At 38.3% G+C, this 20,306-nt stretch overlaps 1 protein-coding gene across 5 annotated transcripts in view; it reads left to right on the plus strand.

The window, feature by feature from the left end:
* The window catches only part of LOC138843009 (complement factor H-related protein 5-like), a 90,628-nt gene that overhangs the window by 25,564 nt on the left and 44,758 nt on the right, over positions 1–20,306 (plus strand). For 4 of the 5 annotated variants that reach the window (XM_051820426.2, XM_070054916.1, XM_051820427.2 and 1 more), the window contains 4 exons: positions 624–818; positions 1,610–1,786; positions 17,002–17,184; positions 18,926–19,928. In XM_051820426.2, the coding sequence (XP_051676386.1) occupies positions 624–818; positions 1,610–1,786; positions 17,002–17,184; positions 18,926–19,146 (776 nt within the window). In that variant the 3' untranslated portion in view covers positions 19,147–19,928. Of the gene's footprint in view, positions 1–623; positions 819–1,609; positions 1,787–17,001; positions 17,185–18,925; positions 19,929–20,306 lie in introns of those variants that run through there. The other variant, XM_070054917.1, reaches the window with a different exon arrangement.

Here is a 20,306-nt window from a genome sequence, read left to right on the forward strand (position 1 = left end):
CCTCTTTCCGCTTGCCTGCCGGTGTCTCAGGCTATTGAGGTTCGGCTCACCTCGCGTTCCAGCGCTGGTGTGTTGAGTCTGCTGCTGGTGTCCCGAACTGTGGGCTCCCACGCTCTCCACGCAGGTCCGCTGTGAATCACGCGTTCCGGAAGAGTTTCTTCTTCTGTTTCCTTCCCTACTCTTCCTTGAACCTGCAGTATCTCCATTTTTATTAAACTGTCTCTCCCCGGACTATCAATGTGCTCCCTTCCTATTCCACCATCTTGCCTCTCTCCCATACCTTCACCTCTTAACAAGAATGTTCATTTAATTAGCTGGAGTGAGGATATGTCATATGTACTCGAGGAGAATTTGTAGTATAAGTCTGTGCCCTTTTTTTCTGAACTCTTTATACTAATTTGTAGATCCTTATGAATGACAAGACACATTTTCATTTTCATTAACAAAGAGTCCCCCCGCCAGTCATCTGAATTCTATAACTTGCCTTATTCTAAAAACCTTATTTCAATGGGTATAATTATGGTATTAAGAGAATATAATTCATTGACCAAATGATTCAACTCTGATGTGATTGTTCTATAAAGTAAAAGATTATTTGTACTTTTTTTGTTTCTTATTGAAAGTGAAACCCTGTGATTTTCCACAAATAAATCATGGACGTCTGTATTATGAAGACAGATATAGACCATACTTTCCAGTAGCTGTAGGAAACTATTATAGCTATCACTGCAACCCCGATTTTGTGACTCCTTCAAATTCATACTGGGATTACATTCATTGCACCAAAGAAGGATGGTCACCCGAAGTGCCCTGTCTCAGTAAGTACCTGTCTTAGCAGTTAGATTTACATAAATATTCCCAAGAGTGCAAAGAAGAGCACATTAGTGCTAACAACTAAGGCTTGCATGACAAGAACAGAACCCAGGAAGGTGAGCCTTCGCCTAGTGGTCAGACACCTCTGGATCACTCGCTTCCTGTTTCAGAGTGCCCGAGTTTTAGTCCCGATTTTGCCCCAATTCCAGCTTCCTGTGAATGTGCATTCCTGGATGCAGCAGTGGATGGCTCAAGTAGCCGGATGCATGTCACCCACGTGGCAGACTTGGATTGGGTTTCTGGCTCCTGGCTTCAGCTGGCCCATTCCCAGCTATTGCAGACAGTGGAAGAGTGAGCCAATGGATAGAAGCTTCCCCTCCTGTCGCTATCTCTCTCACTCTCCTTCTCTCTCAGCTTCTCAAATAAATAAATAAACTGAGAAATAGACAAATAAATATGAAAAATAAAATGAAAGAAGAATTCTACAACAAATGACCTCAATAGATTTTTCTTTTATAAAGAGCTCTTCATAAATATCATGTGACAAATATTGAGATTTTTTACAAGAATCTCGATACCTTTTATGTATATAGTGATTATAAAACTAAAGATACATAGCATGGAATATTGATCTTTCTTTTTTAATAAGCATTTAATAGTAGTTTTAGTTTTCTTAATTATAGATTATTTTTGGATACATGTACTTTATCATTTAAATATTATAAAGGTAATTTATAACTTATGATTTTGACCAAATTACTACTCTTACCTTTTACAACATTTTTATGATCCCTAGGAAAATGTACTTTCAGTTATGTGGAAAATGGATATCGTCCGTCTTCAGAAAGAGCATATTTACAGAATGAATCTGTGAAAGTTGACTGCTATCCGGGCTATAGTCTTCCAAATGAGCAGACCGAAATCACATGTACAGAGAATGGCTGGTCCCCTCTCCCCAAGTGCATACGTGTCAGTAAGTAAAGTGCTCTGAGACCTCAGTATGTTCATCATTTCCTAATACTCTTCTCCAGTGGGAAGAAAGAAGATACATCTCTCCATCTCTCCCTCTTTCTCAATAACTGTACCTTTCAAATAATTAAAATAAATCTTGAAAAACAGATACACATTAAAAGTCTCTAACTCAGTTGACTCAAAATTGTCATAAAATTTTAATTTAGGCCAGCACCGCAGCTCACTAGGCTAATCCTCTGCTGTGGTGCTGGCACCCTGAGTTCTAGTCCCGGTTGGGGCGCCAGATTCTGTCCCAGTTGCTCTTCTTCCAGTCCAGCTCTCTGCTGTAGCCCGGGAGGCAGTGGAGGATGGCCCAAGTGCTTGGGCCCTGCACCCCATGGGAGACCAGGAGGAAGCACCTGGCTCCTGGCTTTGGATTGGCACAGTGCACTGGCCGCAACACGCCAGCCATCCCGGTCACTTAGTGTGTGAACCAAGGGAAGCAATACCTTTCTCTCTGTCTCTCTCTCTCTCTCACTGTCTAACTCTGCCTGTCAAAAAAAATTTAATTTAAAATAGAAAATAATACCATTTTCACAAAAAAAAAAATGACCTTCGTGCATTTAAGTACTTTCCACTGTACTGTGACCGAGTTTCCCTAGCATATATAACTAGAAATGGGTTTTTCTCAGACATGGTTTACATTCTGCCTTACAAGGTTTTCCTAAAATGGGTGTACCAGTGTACACTCATATGTACATTTCCTTGTTGGTCTGGCTAATGATCAAGTGATAACCCACTTTAATATTTACAGAAAGAGTGGCTATAAAATGCTATAGCATGGTAGTGTTAATGGGCATTTCCTATTACTTGAGTTAGACATGTATATTCATAGGTCAATGGCAGTAAATTATTCTAATCTGTGAAATCTAGTGTGATGGTTATTTAAATTTACCTTTTTAAGGGTTTTTATGCTGAAGAATCTTAGTCATTCTACATGTTAATCCTCTTTCAATTATATGTATTGTAAATATGTCCTTGTTTTCTGTGGCTTGTGTTTTTCTTTTCATTATATTCTAAAGAGAAATTGTTCTATTATAAAATTATAAGTATTTTTATGATTAATCTGTTTCTTTCTAAAGTATTATTTCTCTTCTTTAAAACCTAGTGACATTATATTGAATTTTATTTTAAGAAGTAATGGTATCCTTTTTCATATATTTAATCCATTTTGAATTTATTTTCATGCAAACTAATAACCATAATTCCTTTTTTAAAATTATGGGAAATGACATTTTCCCAGTACTCTGTTATTGTACCTTTCTCATATGTTAAATGATTACATATTAGCTATTCTTCTGGATATTCTATCTTATACTATTTGTAAATAATTTTCCCAAGTGTTTTATCTTAATTACTATAGATTTAGAATAAGTATGGGGGGCGGAGCCAAGATGGCAGAATAGTGAGGGTGCGCACTGATAGTCCGGGAAAATTTAGTTTAATAAAAGTGGAGTTATGGTAGCCTCAGAAAAAGGATCAGGAAAAAATTGCAGAGGAAACTCTTCCGGATCTAGTGGCTGTGACTTGGAGGACCTACTGGCAGAGCAAGGTCGCCCACCGCGCAGACGGGAGCCACAGGATCTGTGCGCCAGTGCGGGAAGGGGAGTGGATGTCACAGAGACACCAGCGGGGAGAGCAAGGGTGCCCAGGGCTCCAAGTCCACACATCGGCGCTGTAAGGGGAGGTGAGCTCAGTAACCGGAGACATTGGCAGGGAAATGGTGGACAGAATCTAGAGGGAAGCGGGCTTTGAGGCGGGAAAGTTCACCAGACTGACTACAGGAGAGAAGGAAAAAAAAAAATTGGTGTGTGGGGGGGGGTGTACTGGTACAAACAAGTTTCCCTACAGGGCAGTTGTAATCAAAACAGCATGGTACTGCTACAGAAACAGATGGATAGACCAATGGAACTGAATTGAAGCACCAGAAATCAACCCAAACATCTCCAGCCAACTCATATTTGATCAAGGATCTAAAACCAATTCCTGGAGCAAGGACAGTCTGTTCAATAAATGGTGCTGGGAAAACTAGATTTCCATGTGCAGAAGCATGAAGCAAGACCCCTACCTTACACCTTACACAAAAATCCACTCAACATGGATTAAAGACCTAAATCTATGACCTGACACGATCAATTATTAGAGAACATTGGAGAAACCCTTCAAGATATTGGCACAGGCAAAGAGTTTCTGGAAAAGACCGGGGAGGCACAGGCAGTCAAAGCCAAAATCAACTATTGGGATTGCATCAAATTGAGAAGTTTCTGTACTGCAAAAGAAACAGTCAGGAGAGTGAAGAGACAACCGACAGAATGGGAAAAAATATTTGCAAACTATGCAACAGATAAAGGGTTGATAAGCAGAATCTACAAAGAGATCAAGAAACTCCACAAAAACAAAACAAACAACCCACTTAAGAAATGGGCCAAGGACCTCAATAGACATTTTTCAAAAGAGGAAATCAAATGGCCAACAGACACATGAAAAAATGTTCAAGATCACTAGCAATCAGGGAAATGCAAATCAAAACCACAATGAGGTTCACCTCACCCCAGTTAGAATGGCTCACATTCAGAAATCTACCAACAACAGATGCTGGCGAGGATGTGGGGGAAAAGGGACACTAACCCACTGTTGGTGGGAATGCAAACTGGTCAAGCCACTATGGAAGTCAGTCTGGAGATTCTTCAGAAACCTGAAGATAACCCTACCGTTCGACCCAGCCATCCCACTCCTTAGAATTTACCCAAAGGAGTTTAAATTGGCAAACAAAAAAGCGGTCTGCACCCTAATGTTTATTGCAGCACAATTCACAATAGCCAAGACCTGGAACCAACCTAAATGCCCATCAATGGTAGACTGGATAAAGAAATTATGGGATATGTACTCTTTAGAATACTATACCGCAGAAAAAAAAAAAACAATGAATTCCAGTCATTTGCAACAAAATGGAGGAATCTGGAACACATCATGCTGAGTGAAATAAGCCAGTCCCAAAGGGACAAATATCATATGTTCTCCCTGATCGGTGACAACTAACCAAGCATCAAAAAGGAAACCTGTTGAAGTGAAATTGACACTATGAGAAACGGTGACTTGATCAACATAGCCCTGACTGTTAATGAACAACTTAATACATTATCCCTCTTAGTAGTTTTTTTTTTTTGTCTGTTCTACTTAATACTACTGGTTTAATTCTGTAATTAATACACGGTTATTCTTAAGTGTTGAAATTTAAATGAAATGTGATCCCTGTTAAATATAAGAGTGGGAATAAGAGAGGGAAGAGATGTACAATTTGGGACATGCTCAAGCTGACTTGCCCCAAATGGTAGAGTTAGAAACATACCAGGGGATTCCAATTTAATCCCATCAAGGTGGCATGTACCAATGCCATCTCACTAGTCCCAGTGATCAATCTCAGTTCACAATTGATCATAATGAAAGGACTAAGAGTCAAAGGGATCACATAAACAAGTCTAGTGCCTGTTATACTAACCGATAGAGTAAATAAAGGAGAGAGCGATCCAACATGGGAAGCGAGAAACACAGCAGACTCATACAATGGCAGATGTCCTAAACAGCACTCTGGCCTCAGAATCAGCCCTAAAGGCATTCGGATCTGGCTGAAAAGCCCATGATTGTATTTCAGGCATGGAAAGCCAAGACACTCTGGAAAAAAAAAAAAAAAACAAACAAACAAAAAAAAAAAAAACAAAAAAAAACCACCAAACACCTAAATGAAAGATCTATGTGAGTGAGATCCCAGTGGAAAGAACAGGTCTTCAAAGAAGGAGGTATCTTTCTCTGAAGGGAGGAGAGAACTTCCACTTTGACTATGGGCTTGTCTAAATAAGATAAGAGTCGGAGAACTCAAAAGGCTTCCATAGCCTTGGAAACTCATGACTGGAGCATAGGGAGATTACTGATGCCATAAACAGGAGTGTCAAATTGTTAAGTCAACAACAGGAGTCACTGTGCACTCACTCCTCATGTAGGATCTCTGTCCTTAATGTGCTGTACATTGAGATTTAATGCTATAACGAGTACTCAAACAGTATTTTTCAGTTTGTGTTTCTATGTGGATGCAAACTGTTGAAATCTTTACTTAATATATACTAAACTGATCTTCTGTATATATAGAAAATTGAAAATGAATCTTGATATGAATGGAAGGGGAGAGAGAGCAAGAAAGGGGAGGGTTTCGGGTGGGAGGGAAGTCATCAGGGTGGGGTGGGGAAGCCAATGTAGTCCTTAAGCTGTACTTTGGAAATCTATATCCATTAAGTAAAAGTTAAAAAAAATAGAATAAGTATTAATAACTTATTATGGGCTTACACAATAATCATTTGCTTTTTTCTATCTCTACTTTGGGGGATGCGTAGCTATGATATCTGTATATTTTAATCAGTTCTCCAGAACTTCATATCAACATATTTATATTTGCATATATTTTATTATATCTGACTTTACTTCACAAAATGTTCCATTCTTCCAAGTTTGTTTCTTGCATCATTAATTCATTCATATTGTGAAGAAATATAAAGATACTTCAAAAGGTCATGGAAAATGAAATGAAATTAAAAGATAAATTCTCACTGGTGATGGCAGTGGTGGGTGCCTTTGAACCCAGGCCTGCTGAATCCACAGCACTCTGGGGAAAGATCGTCAGTTCGAGTCTGGGGTTGGAAGGAGTGACTCTGACTCCAGAGAAAGGGGCACTGGGACTTCCAATGTACCCTGTCCCCACACGCTGGGCATGGCCTCAACAGAGCTTGGGGATGGGGTAGGCTCTTGCTGGGTGTCCTTCCTTGCCACACTTGAAGCCAGCCCCAGGGGTTTTAGAGAGTGTTGGCCAGGGTGTTTTTTGGCTGCTTAGAAGTGTGGAAGAAAGTGGCTGGTATTTAGCATGATCTCGTTTTTGTGTTTGAGTTTTAGATTTTCAGATTCCTCTTCTCTATGAAGACCCTGAATACAGCTCTTATGAGATCCTTTTGACATTATGCACCTAGTGGCTTTCCTTTGGTCAAAAATATTCTCCTTCATTTTTTTTCTTTTCTTTTTTTTCGACAGGCAGAGTTAGACAGTTGAGAGAGAGAGACAGATAGAAAGGTCTTCCTTCCGTTGGTTCACCCCCAAAAGGCCACTACAGCCTGTGCGCTGCGCCGATCCGAAGGCAGGAGCCAGGTGCTTCCTCCTGGTCTCCCATGGGGGTGCAGTGCCCAAACACTTGGGCCATCCTCCGCTGCACTCCCGGCCACAGCAGAGAGCTGGACTGGAAGAGGAACAACCGGGCGCCCGAACCAGGACTAGAACCCATAGTACCGGCACCGCAGGCAGAGGATTAGCCTAGTGAGCTGCAGTGCCAGGCCTCCCTCCTTTTCATAAGAGGAGATGGAGAAATTCATCCTGAAATATCCTAAGCAAAATGATCCATAGTGTTTAGAGGTACTTCCTTCCTGTCATGTTTAGCAACTGATTCTTTGTTGGAACCTGTTAAAGGAAATCCTGGTCCAAGCTCTACAGCATCATACAGACTTCAAAAAATTCAGTAATGACATTTATTTAAATTTTAGTGTTATGCTGCTTGTCTCTTCTCTATCTTCTTCCCAGTTATTTCAAAGATTGATGCAATGTGATCATACTTTACTTCCACGTTGCGTTTTAACACAAAGTAAACTACACAAGCCATTCTATTATGATTTTATTGCCATCTTCCTACACAGATTACTTAATAAACATTTAAGTTGCCCATTCTAGTTTTTGATTAGTCCATTACATTTTTGGTCATGTATGGTTAGTTTACTGAACCCAATATTTTTTAGGCCTTTGTTGCACTACACCTACAATAAATTGGATTTAAGATGATATGTGTATTAGTCCATTTGCTGTGGCTACCACAAAATATGAAGTTGAGTACTATATAAAGAAAATAGATTTATTTAGCTCACAGGTTTGGAGGCTGAATATCTAAAGTTAGGCAGCCTTATCTCAGTCTCTGGTGAGACTCTTGGCTGTGACACAACATGACAAAGGTCTCATGACGGGGCAACTTTCCAGAGGAAGAGATCACATGACAGTCAGGTAAAGGCTGGAGAGGGACAGCTTTTGCTCTTCTAATAGCAGTTCACTCTTGGAAGAACTAACTCTCTCTGTAAGATCAGCAGTACAATCTTTGAGGGCAGAGCCCTCAATGACCTAATTACCTTCATCTAGGGTGCCCTTCTTAAGTGTTCCACCCCCTTCACATCAATACATTGGGAACCAAACCTTCATCACAAAAAACCTTGGTAGACACACTCAAACCATATGTAAATTATACTCATATACACCTGGGAGGTCTAACTTAAGGGGGTGGTCTTCGGATAATGTAGAGACACTCAGAGGCCCTGTGCTTTAGGTTATTTGGATACTTTTTGGTCATCCTATAATTAATCATTTTTAGCTTGATCTTCAGATAAAGGTATCAACATTGTATCATGAGTATATACTGTCATCAGTGAATCATAGTACTCTTCAATTGATCAGATCTAAATTTCTCATAACCATTGTATGACAATAAGGAGAGGAATTCAAATATTCTTCAGTGGGTACAGTAAACATATTACAGTATTTACAGAAGATTGCAAATAGACTGTAATTTCCTTTAAAACGGTCACTAGAGAGAGTACATTAGCAAATGGATCACTTAGCTTGTGACATTTGATTTACTAGTATCATTTTGACTAAAGTTATGGATGGTCTGACCTTTTCAGTATTGAAGATTCTTCCATTAGCCTAGTCTTTTTTGCCCATTTTAACTAGTTAAAAAGGAAGTTGTTGGCATTCATATACCAATGTCTAAAATCTTTAATGAAAGTTGAAAATTTTTAATATGCCTCCAGTTACCAGTTTTTAAAAAACTTTACCTCTAGAAAATCTATGATTTTGTTTTTGTTGTACAGCTCTATGACATCTGAAAATCAAATAGTCTTATAATTACCAGCAGCTCTCTCACTACAATACTGCCCTCTGCTACACCTTTAGAGTCACAAGGGTTTTACCCTGAACCCTGAAAATCACTGATCTGTTCTTGATACCTGAAGTGTTGCTTTTTCCAATGGGTTATAAAACCTATAGAAGAGAATCTGCTGAGTGTGGCTTTCAGTGAGCACAATCCATGTTGTTGGGTGGATCCATGGTTCATTTCCTTTACTGCCGACTATGGCTCCCTTGTACTGAGCACCACACTCGGTTAGTCCATTCAACTATTGAAGGACATCCGGGTAACGTCTTCTTTTTGGGCATTTGTGAATCCTGCTGCTAAAGATATTTACATATAGATTTTTGATATAAATATAAATTCCAATCTCATGAGTAAATATCTAGAAGTGGCTTACTGAGTCCATAGTGAGCACAGATTTATTTATTGTAAGAAATGTATCTGGTCATGCTTTGTGGTGTAGTGAGTAAGCCGCTGCCTGCAACACTGGAATCCCTTATGGGCTCCAGTTTGTATCCCCATTGCTGCACCTCCCATCCAGCTTTCTGCTAATGCACTTAGGAAATGGAGAGGAAGATGGCCCAAGTAGTTGGGCCCTGCCCACCCACATAGGAGACCCAGATGAAATTCATGGCCAAGTTAGTAATTGGAGCCTATATAGGTTGTTGGAGTCACAGGCTGCAGCTTAACCTGCTACACCACAACGTGGCCCATCGAGTATTACATGTTGAAAAGATTATCCATTTTCCATTAATTTATTTTTGGCCATTTGTTAGACAGCAATTGCCCACAAGTTGGACTCTATTTCTGGACTCCCTCAACTCTTTCATTTTTCTTATGTTAATACTTCAAACAGTATCAAAGATTATTTAATTATTATCACATTATGAAGAACAAAAATCTTGTGATGAGAGCCCTCTCTATTTACTTTTGAAGAATTAGTTTGCTTTTTTCTCCTTGCCTTTCTGTATGACTCTTATAATTACCTGTTCAACAGGGAGTAAAATGAAAAGAATTATTAAAAAAGAGAATTGTCTTGTTCATATGTACAAAAAGATGTATGTGTTGATTTTGATTAGTATGTATTTATAGACCAAATTGGGAGAATTATCATAATATCTTTGGGTATTCAATCCACAAACATTTTATATTTCTGTGGTTTTTAGATATTGCTTGATTTCTTATGGTAAAGTGATATAGTTTCAGCATAAAGATCCTGTATGCATTTTGCTACATTTTTAATTAGTTCATGTTTTTTCATGTCTAGATATTAGCACACCAATGTTATCTATATTTTCTTGAGTGAACAATGGAAGTTTTTGGCATTTGAAAGTTTTATTAGTTCATCTAGGTTGTTGAATTGATAGGATACTTTTGTCCACAATATTCCTTTATTGTTCTTCTCAGATATATACAAACTACAGTGATGCTATTCTTGCCCTAGCCAATGCTGGTGATTTGTGCCACCTGTACTCTCTCTCTCTCTCTCTCTCTCTCTCTCTCTTTTTTTTTTTCTGATAACCCTGTTTAAAAGAATCAGTTTCTGGGATCTCCTAAAGAGAAATGCTTTTTCTTGCATTGTTTATTTACTTATTTATTTTTCTTCTTTATTATTTTAATTCTGTTCTTACTGGTTTATTTCTTCTGCTTTTTCTGCTATTTTAGCATTGTAGCTACGGTAATTGATGTGGAGCCTTGTTCTTCCTGATACCAGTGATAGTGCAGCCTGTTTATTCCACACTGCTTCTCTGTCATTCCGCAGATTTGGATTGTGGTTTATCCATTGGCTTCAGTTAGGCGTAGCTTGAGCACTGCTGAAAGAGTCTTCCACTCAGACTGACCACATTGGAATGTCAGCCTGTTTTGCTGGTGCTCAGTTGACCTTATTGATCCCTGGAAGTCATTCTTTCTCCCTGTTCCTGCAGTCCTGTCCTACCTGGAGCATGTCAATATTCAGCCGAAGATCCAAGGGGTCATGCTATAGGTGTTCAGAGCTCGTCCACTCCAAGCTCACTTCTGCTCTGGCTCTCTCTTCTGCATATTCCAGTAACCTCAATCCCTCGGAAAACACTGAGTTTGTTACTTTTTTCCAGCAAGACTGATGTCTTTGCTTAGATTCTTTCTTTCTGTGCTGTTTTCTGGAAAATCCCTGCAAGTCTAAAACCACTTGAAACAGAGTGCACATCATTTGCTTATTTTCTCTGTAATTACGGTCAAGTACTCCTTGTTTGCTGATACCTGATGACTGTTATTTTCATCTTTTTATTCCAGTTTCCTGATTGTGTCTGGGACTCGGTTTTTCTTGATTATTCTTGCCTGATGTTTACCAATTTATTACATTTCTTTACAAGCTTTACCTGCGTTCATTTCCTCTATTATTTTATCTTCTCATATGGATATGGATTTTTTCAAAATTTGTACTTATGTTATGTTTGCTTTATTCTAATCCTGAAGTAGAAGCAGTAGGTTATTTTCAGTATTTTCTTTTATAACTCTTAGGTGATGAAGCTCTGTCTCTATTGTCATCTCATTAAATTACTATATATGATTTAATTAATTATGATTTCATTAAAGCTGTTTAATATTTTCCTCGTTACTCTTTATATGTATATAAGTAAAGATAGTTCTGGGTGGTCCAACAAATGAATTAATATAAATACTTTGAGGAATTGTGATGTTAGGGTAAGGAGAAAAATAAATGTGTGTTACTCTTCCTTATCCTGTTTGATTCCATATATCCATACGGTTATAAGCACTCAATTATGATAACATTTCAAATTTTCAGAGACGAAATTTGTGTCAAAAAATGTTGGCAGATTCCTGACCCATTAGATTTCAAATAATTTCTTAGGAATATTAATGTTTAAACCTTGCTTTTTTTAAATTTACAAACCATCTATTCGGGGTGTACAATATTCATGCATTTCATATATACAAATTTAGGCAGATAGTAATTCTTCCCATCCTACAGTTCCTCTGGCCCACCCTCCGACACTTATTCCTCCTCCCTCTCCTATTCAAATTCTTTTTTTGTACAAAGATATATTTTCAGTTAACTTTATACTCATAAGATCAACCCTACACTAAATAAAAAATTCAAAAAATGGTATTAACAAAAAAAAAACCACTAATCCTCAGCAGTTAAGACAGGGGCAGCTGAAAAACATTGCATCTCAAAGTGTCAATTTCATTTCTATTTCTATTTCATTTGTGTGGATCACCTTTGAGGTACTCTTAGTTACCACAGATCAGATAGAACATATGGTATTTGTCTTTTTGTGACTGGCTAATTTCACTAAGTACAATGGTTTCCAGTTGCTTCCATTTTGTTGTAAGCCTCAGGATTTCATTTTTCACTGCTGTATAGTATTCCATGTTGCACATAAACAATGATTTCTTTATCCAGTCTTCAGTTGATGGTCATCTGAGTTTATTCCGTATTTTAGCTAATGTGAATTGAGCTGCCATACACATGGGCTACAGAGAGCACTTTCATATGCTGATTTCATTTCCTTCAGATAATGAGAAGATAAAATATTGGAGGAAATTAACACAGGTAAAGCTTGTAAAGAAATGTAATAAAATTGGTACACATCAGGCAAGAATAATCAATAAAAACCGAGTTCCAGCCACAATGAGGAAACTGGAGTAAAAAGATGAAAATAACGATCAACAGGTATCAGCAAACAAGGATAAATTGGATAAATTCCCAGGAGTGGAACAGCTGGGTCATTTGGCAGGTCCATCTTCAGATATCTGAGTTATCTCCATACTGTCTTCTACAGTGTCTGCACAGTTTACATTCCCACCAGCAGTGGATTAGGGTACCTTTTCGCCTACATCCTCACCAGCATTTGCTTGTTGATTTCTGTAAGAAAACCATTAAATTTCATGAAGTGTCTTGAACAACTACCTTTGGAAACTCATAGCTTTTTTTCTTAGACACAAGAAGTTGAACAATTATACTTAATCCAGGTTTTTATTTATACATGACTCATTGTTCTTACATGGGCATCTTAATATTATTAAAGTCAATGTAAGTATAATTAAACATGGATGTCTTTTCTTCATTCTTTTTCTCTTTTAGAAACATGTCCTGAAAGAGGTAAAGGATTCCATTTGCCCAGGTTCTTTAGGACTCAAGAACAACACAAAATGTGCTGTTTGCTCTGTTTGGGAACTTGTGTACAGTGGATGATATATCAGAGTGCCTATGTTCATGTTCTGACTCCAGTCCTCATTCCAACTTCCTGTAAACATCAGCCTAGAAGAGGCAGCTGATTTCTGAAATATTTGGGTCCCTGCCAACCTCATGGGAACCCTGGAATGAACTGAATTGCAGGCTCCTGGCTTCAGCCTGGCTCAGCCCTGTCTGGAGCTTTTGAGGAGTGAACCAGCAGATTGAAGCTTCCCTTGACTTTTTCTGCCTGTCTCAAATTAAAAACAAAAAATTATATCTCTCATATTAAGGACCTGGAAACTTTAAATATTAATGTACAACAGTGAGATGATAGAGATATTGAAACTTGTAACATTTTTAAAAACCCAATATGATGCATAAATCTGAAAGAATTATAGGAAAATTTTAAAAATTCACAGAATGGGCTTCATAATAGATTGAAGATGACCAATGGACAAATCTGTGAATTTGTAGATAAAACAACACAAATTACTCAGTTTCAAAACCAAATAAAACAAAGAACTGAACTTCATCAGTTTTAGAAGAATACAAAAAATTAGAAATGTAGAAAGACAAGAGAAAGTGTATTTGACTGAAAACAAATGCGAAAAAATAATGGTAGTGTGGCTTCCTGGCTTCCTTAATTGGATACCAACTAAACTGGTGCTTAATTCTTTGGTTTTGAACAATGTTTCACAGTTATGCAAGATGTTAGCATTATAGAAAGCTAAATGAAGTTTGTGTTCTTGACTTTTCTATAAATCTAAAATTATTCTGAAATTAAAAGTTAAAAAAAAAAGTGAAAATTTGCCACATTGAGGATAAAGCATCAAACCGTATTCCAAAAACTGAATGAACTCAGACAATCCCAGTGACATTCATGCCATCATATGTCATATTGGAACTGCTTAGAAATAAATAAAAAGAAAACAAATCTTGGGGGAGCCAGTGTTGTGACATAGTAGGCTAAGCCCTGGCCTGCACGTGCATCCCATATGGGTGCTGGTTCATATCCCTACTGCTCCTCTTCTGATCCAGCTCTTTGCCATGGCCTGGGAAAGCAGAAGATGGCCCAAGTCCTTGGGTCCCTGCACCCTTGTGGGAGATCCAGAAGAAGTTCCTTGCTCCTGGCTTCAGAGAGGCCCAGCTCCGGTTGCTGTGGCCATTTGGGGTGTGAACTCGTCGATGGATGATCTTTCTATTTGTTTCTCCCTCTCTATCTGTAACTCTACCTCTCAAATAAATAAATAAATCTTTAAAAAAAAAAAACAAATCTTGGAACCTGCTACATAGAAACTATGTATTTCCTATTAAAGCAAACATCAAATGAAAGTGGGTTTCTTACCAGTCACCATGGAGGCCACAAAGAATTGGCACATTTTTCCAGTGTTGAAAGAACTGAACCAACAACCTCAAATTCTAAATCCAAGGACACCATCCTCTCAGATAAAGACATAAAGACATTTTCAGGCAAACGAAAACCAAGAGACTTTGTCTCCAGCAGACCTACCCTTAAAGAACTAAAGAAATTTTTCAAAGAGAAATGGGAATAAAAGTGAAAGATCCCACGACTTCAGGAGGGAACAAAGAACAATACAGTGGACAAACAGAAGAGTAAACATTGAATAGACATTATTCCTCATGAACTAGCGCAATTATGTTTGGTGTTTGAAGCAAAATTAGATCATGTGATATCAACATATGTACCGAACATACTTAAGGCATTTATATCCCAGGGTCTTTCTATGTTGTTTTGAATATAGCATGTCTAGGGGTCCGTGCTGTGGGGTAGCAGGTAAAGCTGCCACCTGCAGTGCTGACATCACATATGGGCGCCAGTTCGAGTCCCAGCTGCTCCTCTTCAAATCCAGCTCTCTCCTTTGGCCAGGGAAAGCAGTAGAAGATGGCCCAAGTTCTTGGGTCCCTGCACCCGTGTGGGAGGCCCAGACAAGCTCCTGGCTCCTGGCTTTGGATCAGCACAGCTCCAGCCGTTGCAGCCAATTGGAGAGTGAACCAACAGATGGAAGACCTCTCTCTCTCTCTGCTTCTCCTTCTCTCTGTGTAACTGTGAAATTCAAATAAATAAATAAATCTTTAAAAAAAAAACCTAAATAGACATTTTTCAAAAGAGGAAATCCAAATGGCCAACAGACATGAAAAATGCTCAGGATCACTATCAATCAGGGAAATGCAAATCAAAACCACAATGAGGTTTCACCTCACCCTGTTAGAATGGCTTACATACAGAAATCTACCAACAACAGATGCTGGTGAGGATTTGGGGAAAAAAGGACATTAATCCACTGTTGGTAGGAATGCAAACTGGTAAAACCACTATGGAAGTCAGTCTGGAGATTCCTCAGAAACCTGAATATAGCCCTACCATACAACCCAGCCATCCCACTCCTTGGAATTTACCCAAAGGAAATTAAATTGGCAAATATAAAAGCTATCTGCACCTTAATGTTTATTGCAGCTCAATTCACAATAGCTAGGACATGGAATCAACCTAATGCCCATCACAGAAGACTGGATAAAGATATTATGGGATATGTATTCTACAGAATACTATACAGCAGTAAAAACAACAATAACAACAACAATGAGATCCAGTCATTTGCAACAAAATGGAAGAATCATCTGGAAAACATCATGCTGAGTGAAATAAGCCAGTCCCAAAGGGACAAATATCATATGTTCTCCCTGATCTGTGACAACTAACTGTGCATCTAAAAGGAAACCTGTTGATGTGCAATGGACACCAAGATAAACAGTGACTTGATTAGCCCTTATCCTGACTGTCTGGGAAGAACTTACTTCTTTATACCTTTTAGTATTTTTTTGTTCTACTTAAGATCATTGGTTGAACTATTTTTTTATTTTTATTTTTTTGACAGGCAGAGTTAGACAGTGAGAGAGAGAGAGACAGAAAGATCTTCCTTTTTCCGTTGGTTCACCCCGCAAGTGGCCACTATGGCCAATGCGTTGCAGCCGGCGCACTGCGCTGATCCAAAGCCAGGAACCGGGTGCTTCCTCCTGGTCTCCCAAGTGGGTGCAGAGCCCAAGGACCTGGGCCATCCTCCACTGCACTCCCAGGCCACAGCAGAGAATTGGACTGGAAGAGGAGCAACGGGGGATGAACTCTTTATTAACACACAATTATTCTTAGGTGTCTAAATTTAACTGAAAAGTGATCCCTGTTAAATATAAGAGTAGGAATAAGAGAGGGAGGAGATGTACATTTATATTTATTAAATAAAAGTTAAAAAAAGAAGGCAACTCCCTTTGAAAATATAATAAAAAATAAAATAAAACAGTATGTTTAGGAGTTAAATTATACTAGGTGGAAATGTTCTTCTACCTAATGCAAAAATTCCCTTTGCCTTTTCAAATTTAGATTCTGTGGCTTTTCTCAAAAAGTTGGTGTGTCTTTTAAATAAAGAAAATCAAGGGAAAAAAATTAGAGCCGCAACAAGCACTGCTGTATGATGCACTTAAGAACCAGAAATGTGGGGCCAGCATTGTGGAGCAGCAGGTTAAACTGTTGATCACAACATGCCATTCCATATCAGAGCAATGGTTCAAGTCCCAACTGCTCCATCAGCTCCCTGCTAATGAATCTGGGAAGGCAGCAGAAGGTAGACTAAGGCTTGGGCCCCTGCCACCCATGTGTGAGAGCAAACTGGAGTTCCTGTATCCTAGCCCTAGCCTAGCCTAATCTGGCTGTTGTGGCCATTTGAGGAGTGAACCAGCAGATGGAATGTTAAAGATATCTCTCTCTCTCTCTGTCTCTCACCCTTTCTCTCCCTTTCTGTCATTTTGCCTTTCAAGTAATACAATAAATCATAAAAACAGCTTAAAATATAACTCAGTTTATGTGATAAAATTTCTTCTAGAAAATACTTTTTAAATCTCAAGATCCAAGATTCATGATACTATGCATTGTGCTGCAATTTTATTAGTTTTCTTAATCAGTGGTTTGATTTTATATCTCAGTAACTCATATATTTTTCAGATTCTACAGGAAAATGTGGACCTCCTCCCCCAATTGAAAATGGAGACATCACCTCATTGTCATTACCAGTATATACTTCAGGTTCATCCGTGGAGTATCAGTGCCAGTCCTTGTATCGACTTGAAGGTGACAAGAAAATAATGTGCAGAAATGGAAAGTGGGGAAAACCACCAAAATGCTTACGTAAGTACTTTAACATTCTCATGGACTCTGGAAAGTCAGTGATGTAAGAATGGAGTCTTGCTGTTTATAGTAGAGTTTTCACAGATGACTAATAACTGTTGTGATGAATGCTTGACCTCCAAGTATTTATATGTGAGGTAATAAAGTTTAGAAAACTTTTCATTTTTATATTTTATTTTAAAATATTTAATTGATAAAATTGCATGAATTTCAAGTGTACAGATTGATGATTTGATCTATTTCTAATGAAATGCTTACCACAATGAGTAACCAATACACTATTATTAAGTAAAGTCAACATGCTTGTATGTTGAGCCCCAAGATCTTATTCATCTTACACCTTACAATTTGCACTCTTTTACCTAAATCTTAATCAAACAAAACCAGTAGTGAAAGGTTCTAAAATGTGGAGTTCTTGACATGATAATTGTTATGACTCTTTGGAATTAATATCATTTTCACATGTTAAAAATCACATTTTTATATCACTGACTATTTTTTCAACTTTTATTTAAAAAATATAAATTTCCAAAGTACAACTTTTGGCTTATAGCGGCTTTTTTCCCCCAAATGATCCTCCCACCCACAACCATCCCATCTCCCACTCCCCTTCCCAATCCATTCTTCATCAAGATTCATTTTTAATTATCTTTATATACAGAAGATCAATTTAGTATAAACTAAGTAAAGATTTCAACAGTTTGCACCCACACAGAAACACAAAGTTTAAAGTACTGTTTGAGGACTAGTTTTACCATTAATTCACATAGTACAACACATTAAGGACAGAGATCCTACATGGGGAGTAAGTACACAGTGACTCCTGTTGTTGATTTAACAATTGACGCTCTTATTTAAGACGTTGGTAATCACCTGAGGCTCTTGTCATGAGCTGCCAAGGCTATGGAAGCCTCTTGAGTTCGCCAACTCCAATTTATTTAGACAAGGTCATGGTCAAAGTGGAAGTTCTCTCCTCCCTTCAGAGAAAGGTACCTCCTTTGATGGTCCATTCTTTCCACTGGGATCTCACTCACAGAGATCTTTCATTTAGTTTTAGTTTTTTTTTTTTTTTTTTTTTTTTGCCAGAGTATCTTGGCTTTCCATGCCTAAAATACTCTCATGGGCTTTTTAGCCACATCCAAATGCCTTAAAGGCTGATTCTGAGGCCAGAGTGCTGTTTAGGACATCTGCCATTCAATGAGTCAGCTGTGTATCCTGCTTCCCATGTTGGATTGCTCTCTCCTTTTTCTCTCACTTACTATTGTTTAAAAGTTTTATTTTATTTTTTGGAAAGGCAGAGTTACAGATAGATTTCTTCCTTCTGCTGATTCAATCCTCAAATATCTCTATTAGTGAGGGCTGGGCCAGGCCACGTACAGGAGCCAGGAGATTTACCTGGGTCTCCTACACAGGAGGCAGGATCCCAAACACATGGGTCATCTTATGATGTTGTCTCAGACCATGAGCAGGTAGCTGGATCAGAAATGGAACAGCCAAGACTTGAGCCAGTGCCCATATGGGATAATGCAGGTGGCAACCGTATCTGCTACACCACAATGCCAACCCCAATCACTTATTATTTTCACTGAATTTCATCAATATGAATCTCTAAAGACCTTCTATAGAAAGGTTTAAGAAAGACTTCCTGGTCTATTATATAACATTCTACTTCTAAACATGAACGTTTTTGGAGAATATTTGTGTACTATTTAATGTTTTCTGTTCATTTTTCTGCTTTCAGATGCATGTGTAATATCAGAAGAAATCATGGAAAAATACAACATAACATTGAAGTGGAAAGAAAGACAAAAGCTTTATTCCCAAACAGGGGACACAGTTGAATTTATATGTAAATATGGATATCATCCAACAACTTCACAGTCATTTCGAAAAACATGTCAGGATGGCAAGTTGGAGTATCCTCGTTGTGTGAAAAAAGCAGGAAGATATTACCATTATTAAAATTTTCAACTTTATTCAGAGTTTTTATTAATGTAGTTCTCAATTTTGTTTTTCAAGTATTGTTTAACTCATCTTTGCTGTTAATTAAGGATATGTATTGATCTGTGATGATGAATTTATAATCTGAGAGACTAGTGCCACACTTCTTTTAAAGATTATTAGCTAATGTATTTGAAAGGCAGAGTGACTAAGAGGGAGAGGCATAGAGAGAGTGAGAGAGAAAGAGATCTTCCATTCCCCAAAGACCTGCAACTGCCTTGGCAGGGCCAGGTTCAGGGTAGGAGCCAGGAACTCCCTCCAGGTGCCCCACATGGGTTTCAGGAACCCAAGTACTCCAATTACCATCTGCTGCCTCCAATGTATATTAGTTGTAAACTGAATTGGAAGCACAGATCTGCTGGCTCTATGATATGGGACGTGAGCATCCCAGGCTGTGAGTGTCACACTTCTCAGAAGCACTACACTAAACCTGATGAACGAGGAGCAAGGACTTAGCCTGGTGGGATACCTACATCACATGTGAGAATGCCTGGGTTCATGTCCTGGTTCCACTCCTGATTCCAGCTTCCTGCCTCACTGGGAGGCAGCAGGTTGATGGTTCAAATGGTTGAGTCTCTGTCAACTATCTGGGAGACCTGGACTGAGTTTCCTCCTCAGCCCAGCTCCAAAGTTTGTTGAGCATTTGGGTTGTGAGGCAGTGGATGGGAACTCTATGTCTGTCTGTCTTCCTCTCACATGAATAAATAAAAATTAATAAATAAATAAAACTCGATGAAGCAAAATTCTGTGTTTCCTGTTCCTATAACGTCTATGGTGAGAAATTAGCTATACTTACTTCAGTCTGGCCTCTATGCATCACTCTCTTAACACTCTCACAGCTTTGTAGCTAGTGGTTTGGAGGCATTTCACAGGAAATGCAATGTATATTATTTTCATCTAGAAAATTATACCACACAAAAATATAAAATCAAATACTCATATCTTATTTATAACAATAAGATATAATTACTCCTGAATACCTAGCCATCGGTAGATGAATTATACCACAATTATTAAATACATAAATTTCTATAATACATCAATCTAGCAGTGATATAAACAAATCATTAAAGAAAACTACAATTGAGTATATGACTATCATAACCCTGACACAAAAATCA

This window comes from Oryctolagus cuniculus, chromosome 13 (assembly GCF_964237555.1).
Source record: "Oryctolagus cuniculus chromosome 13, mOryCun1.1, whole genome shotgun sequence".
Classification (NCBI taxonomy): domain Eukaryota; kingdom Metazoa; phylum Chordata; class Mammalia; order Lagomorpha; family Leporidae; genus Oryctolagus; species Oryctolagus cuniculus.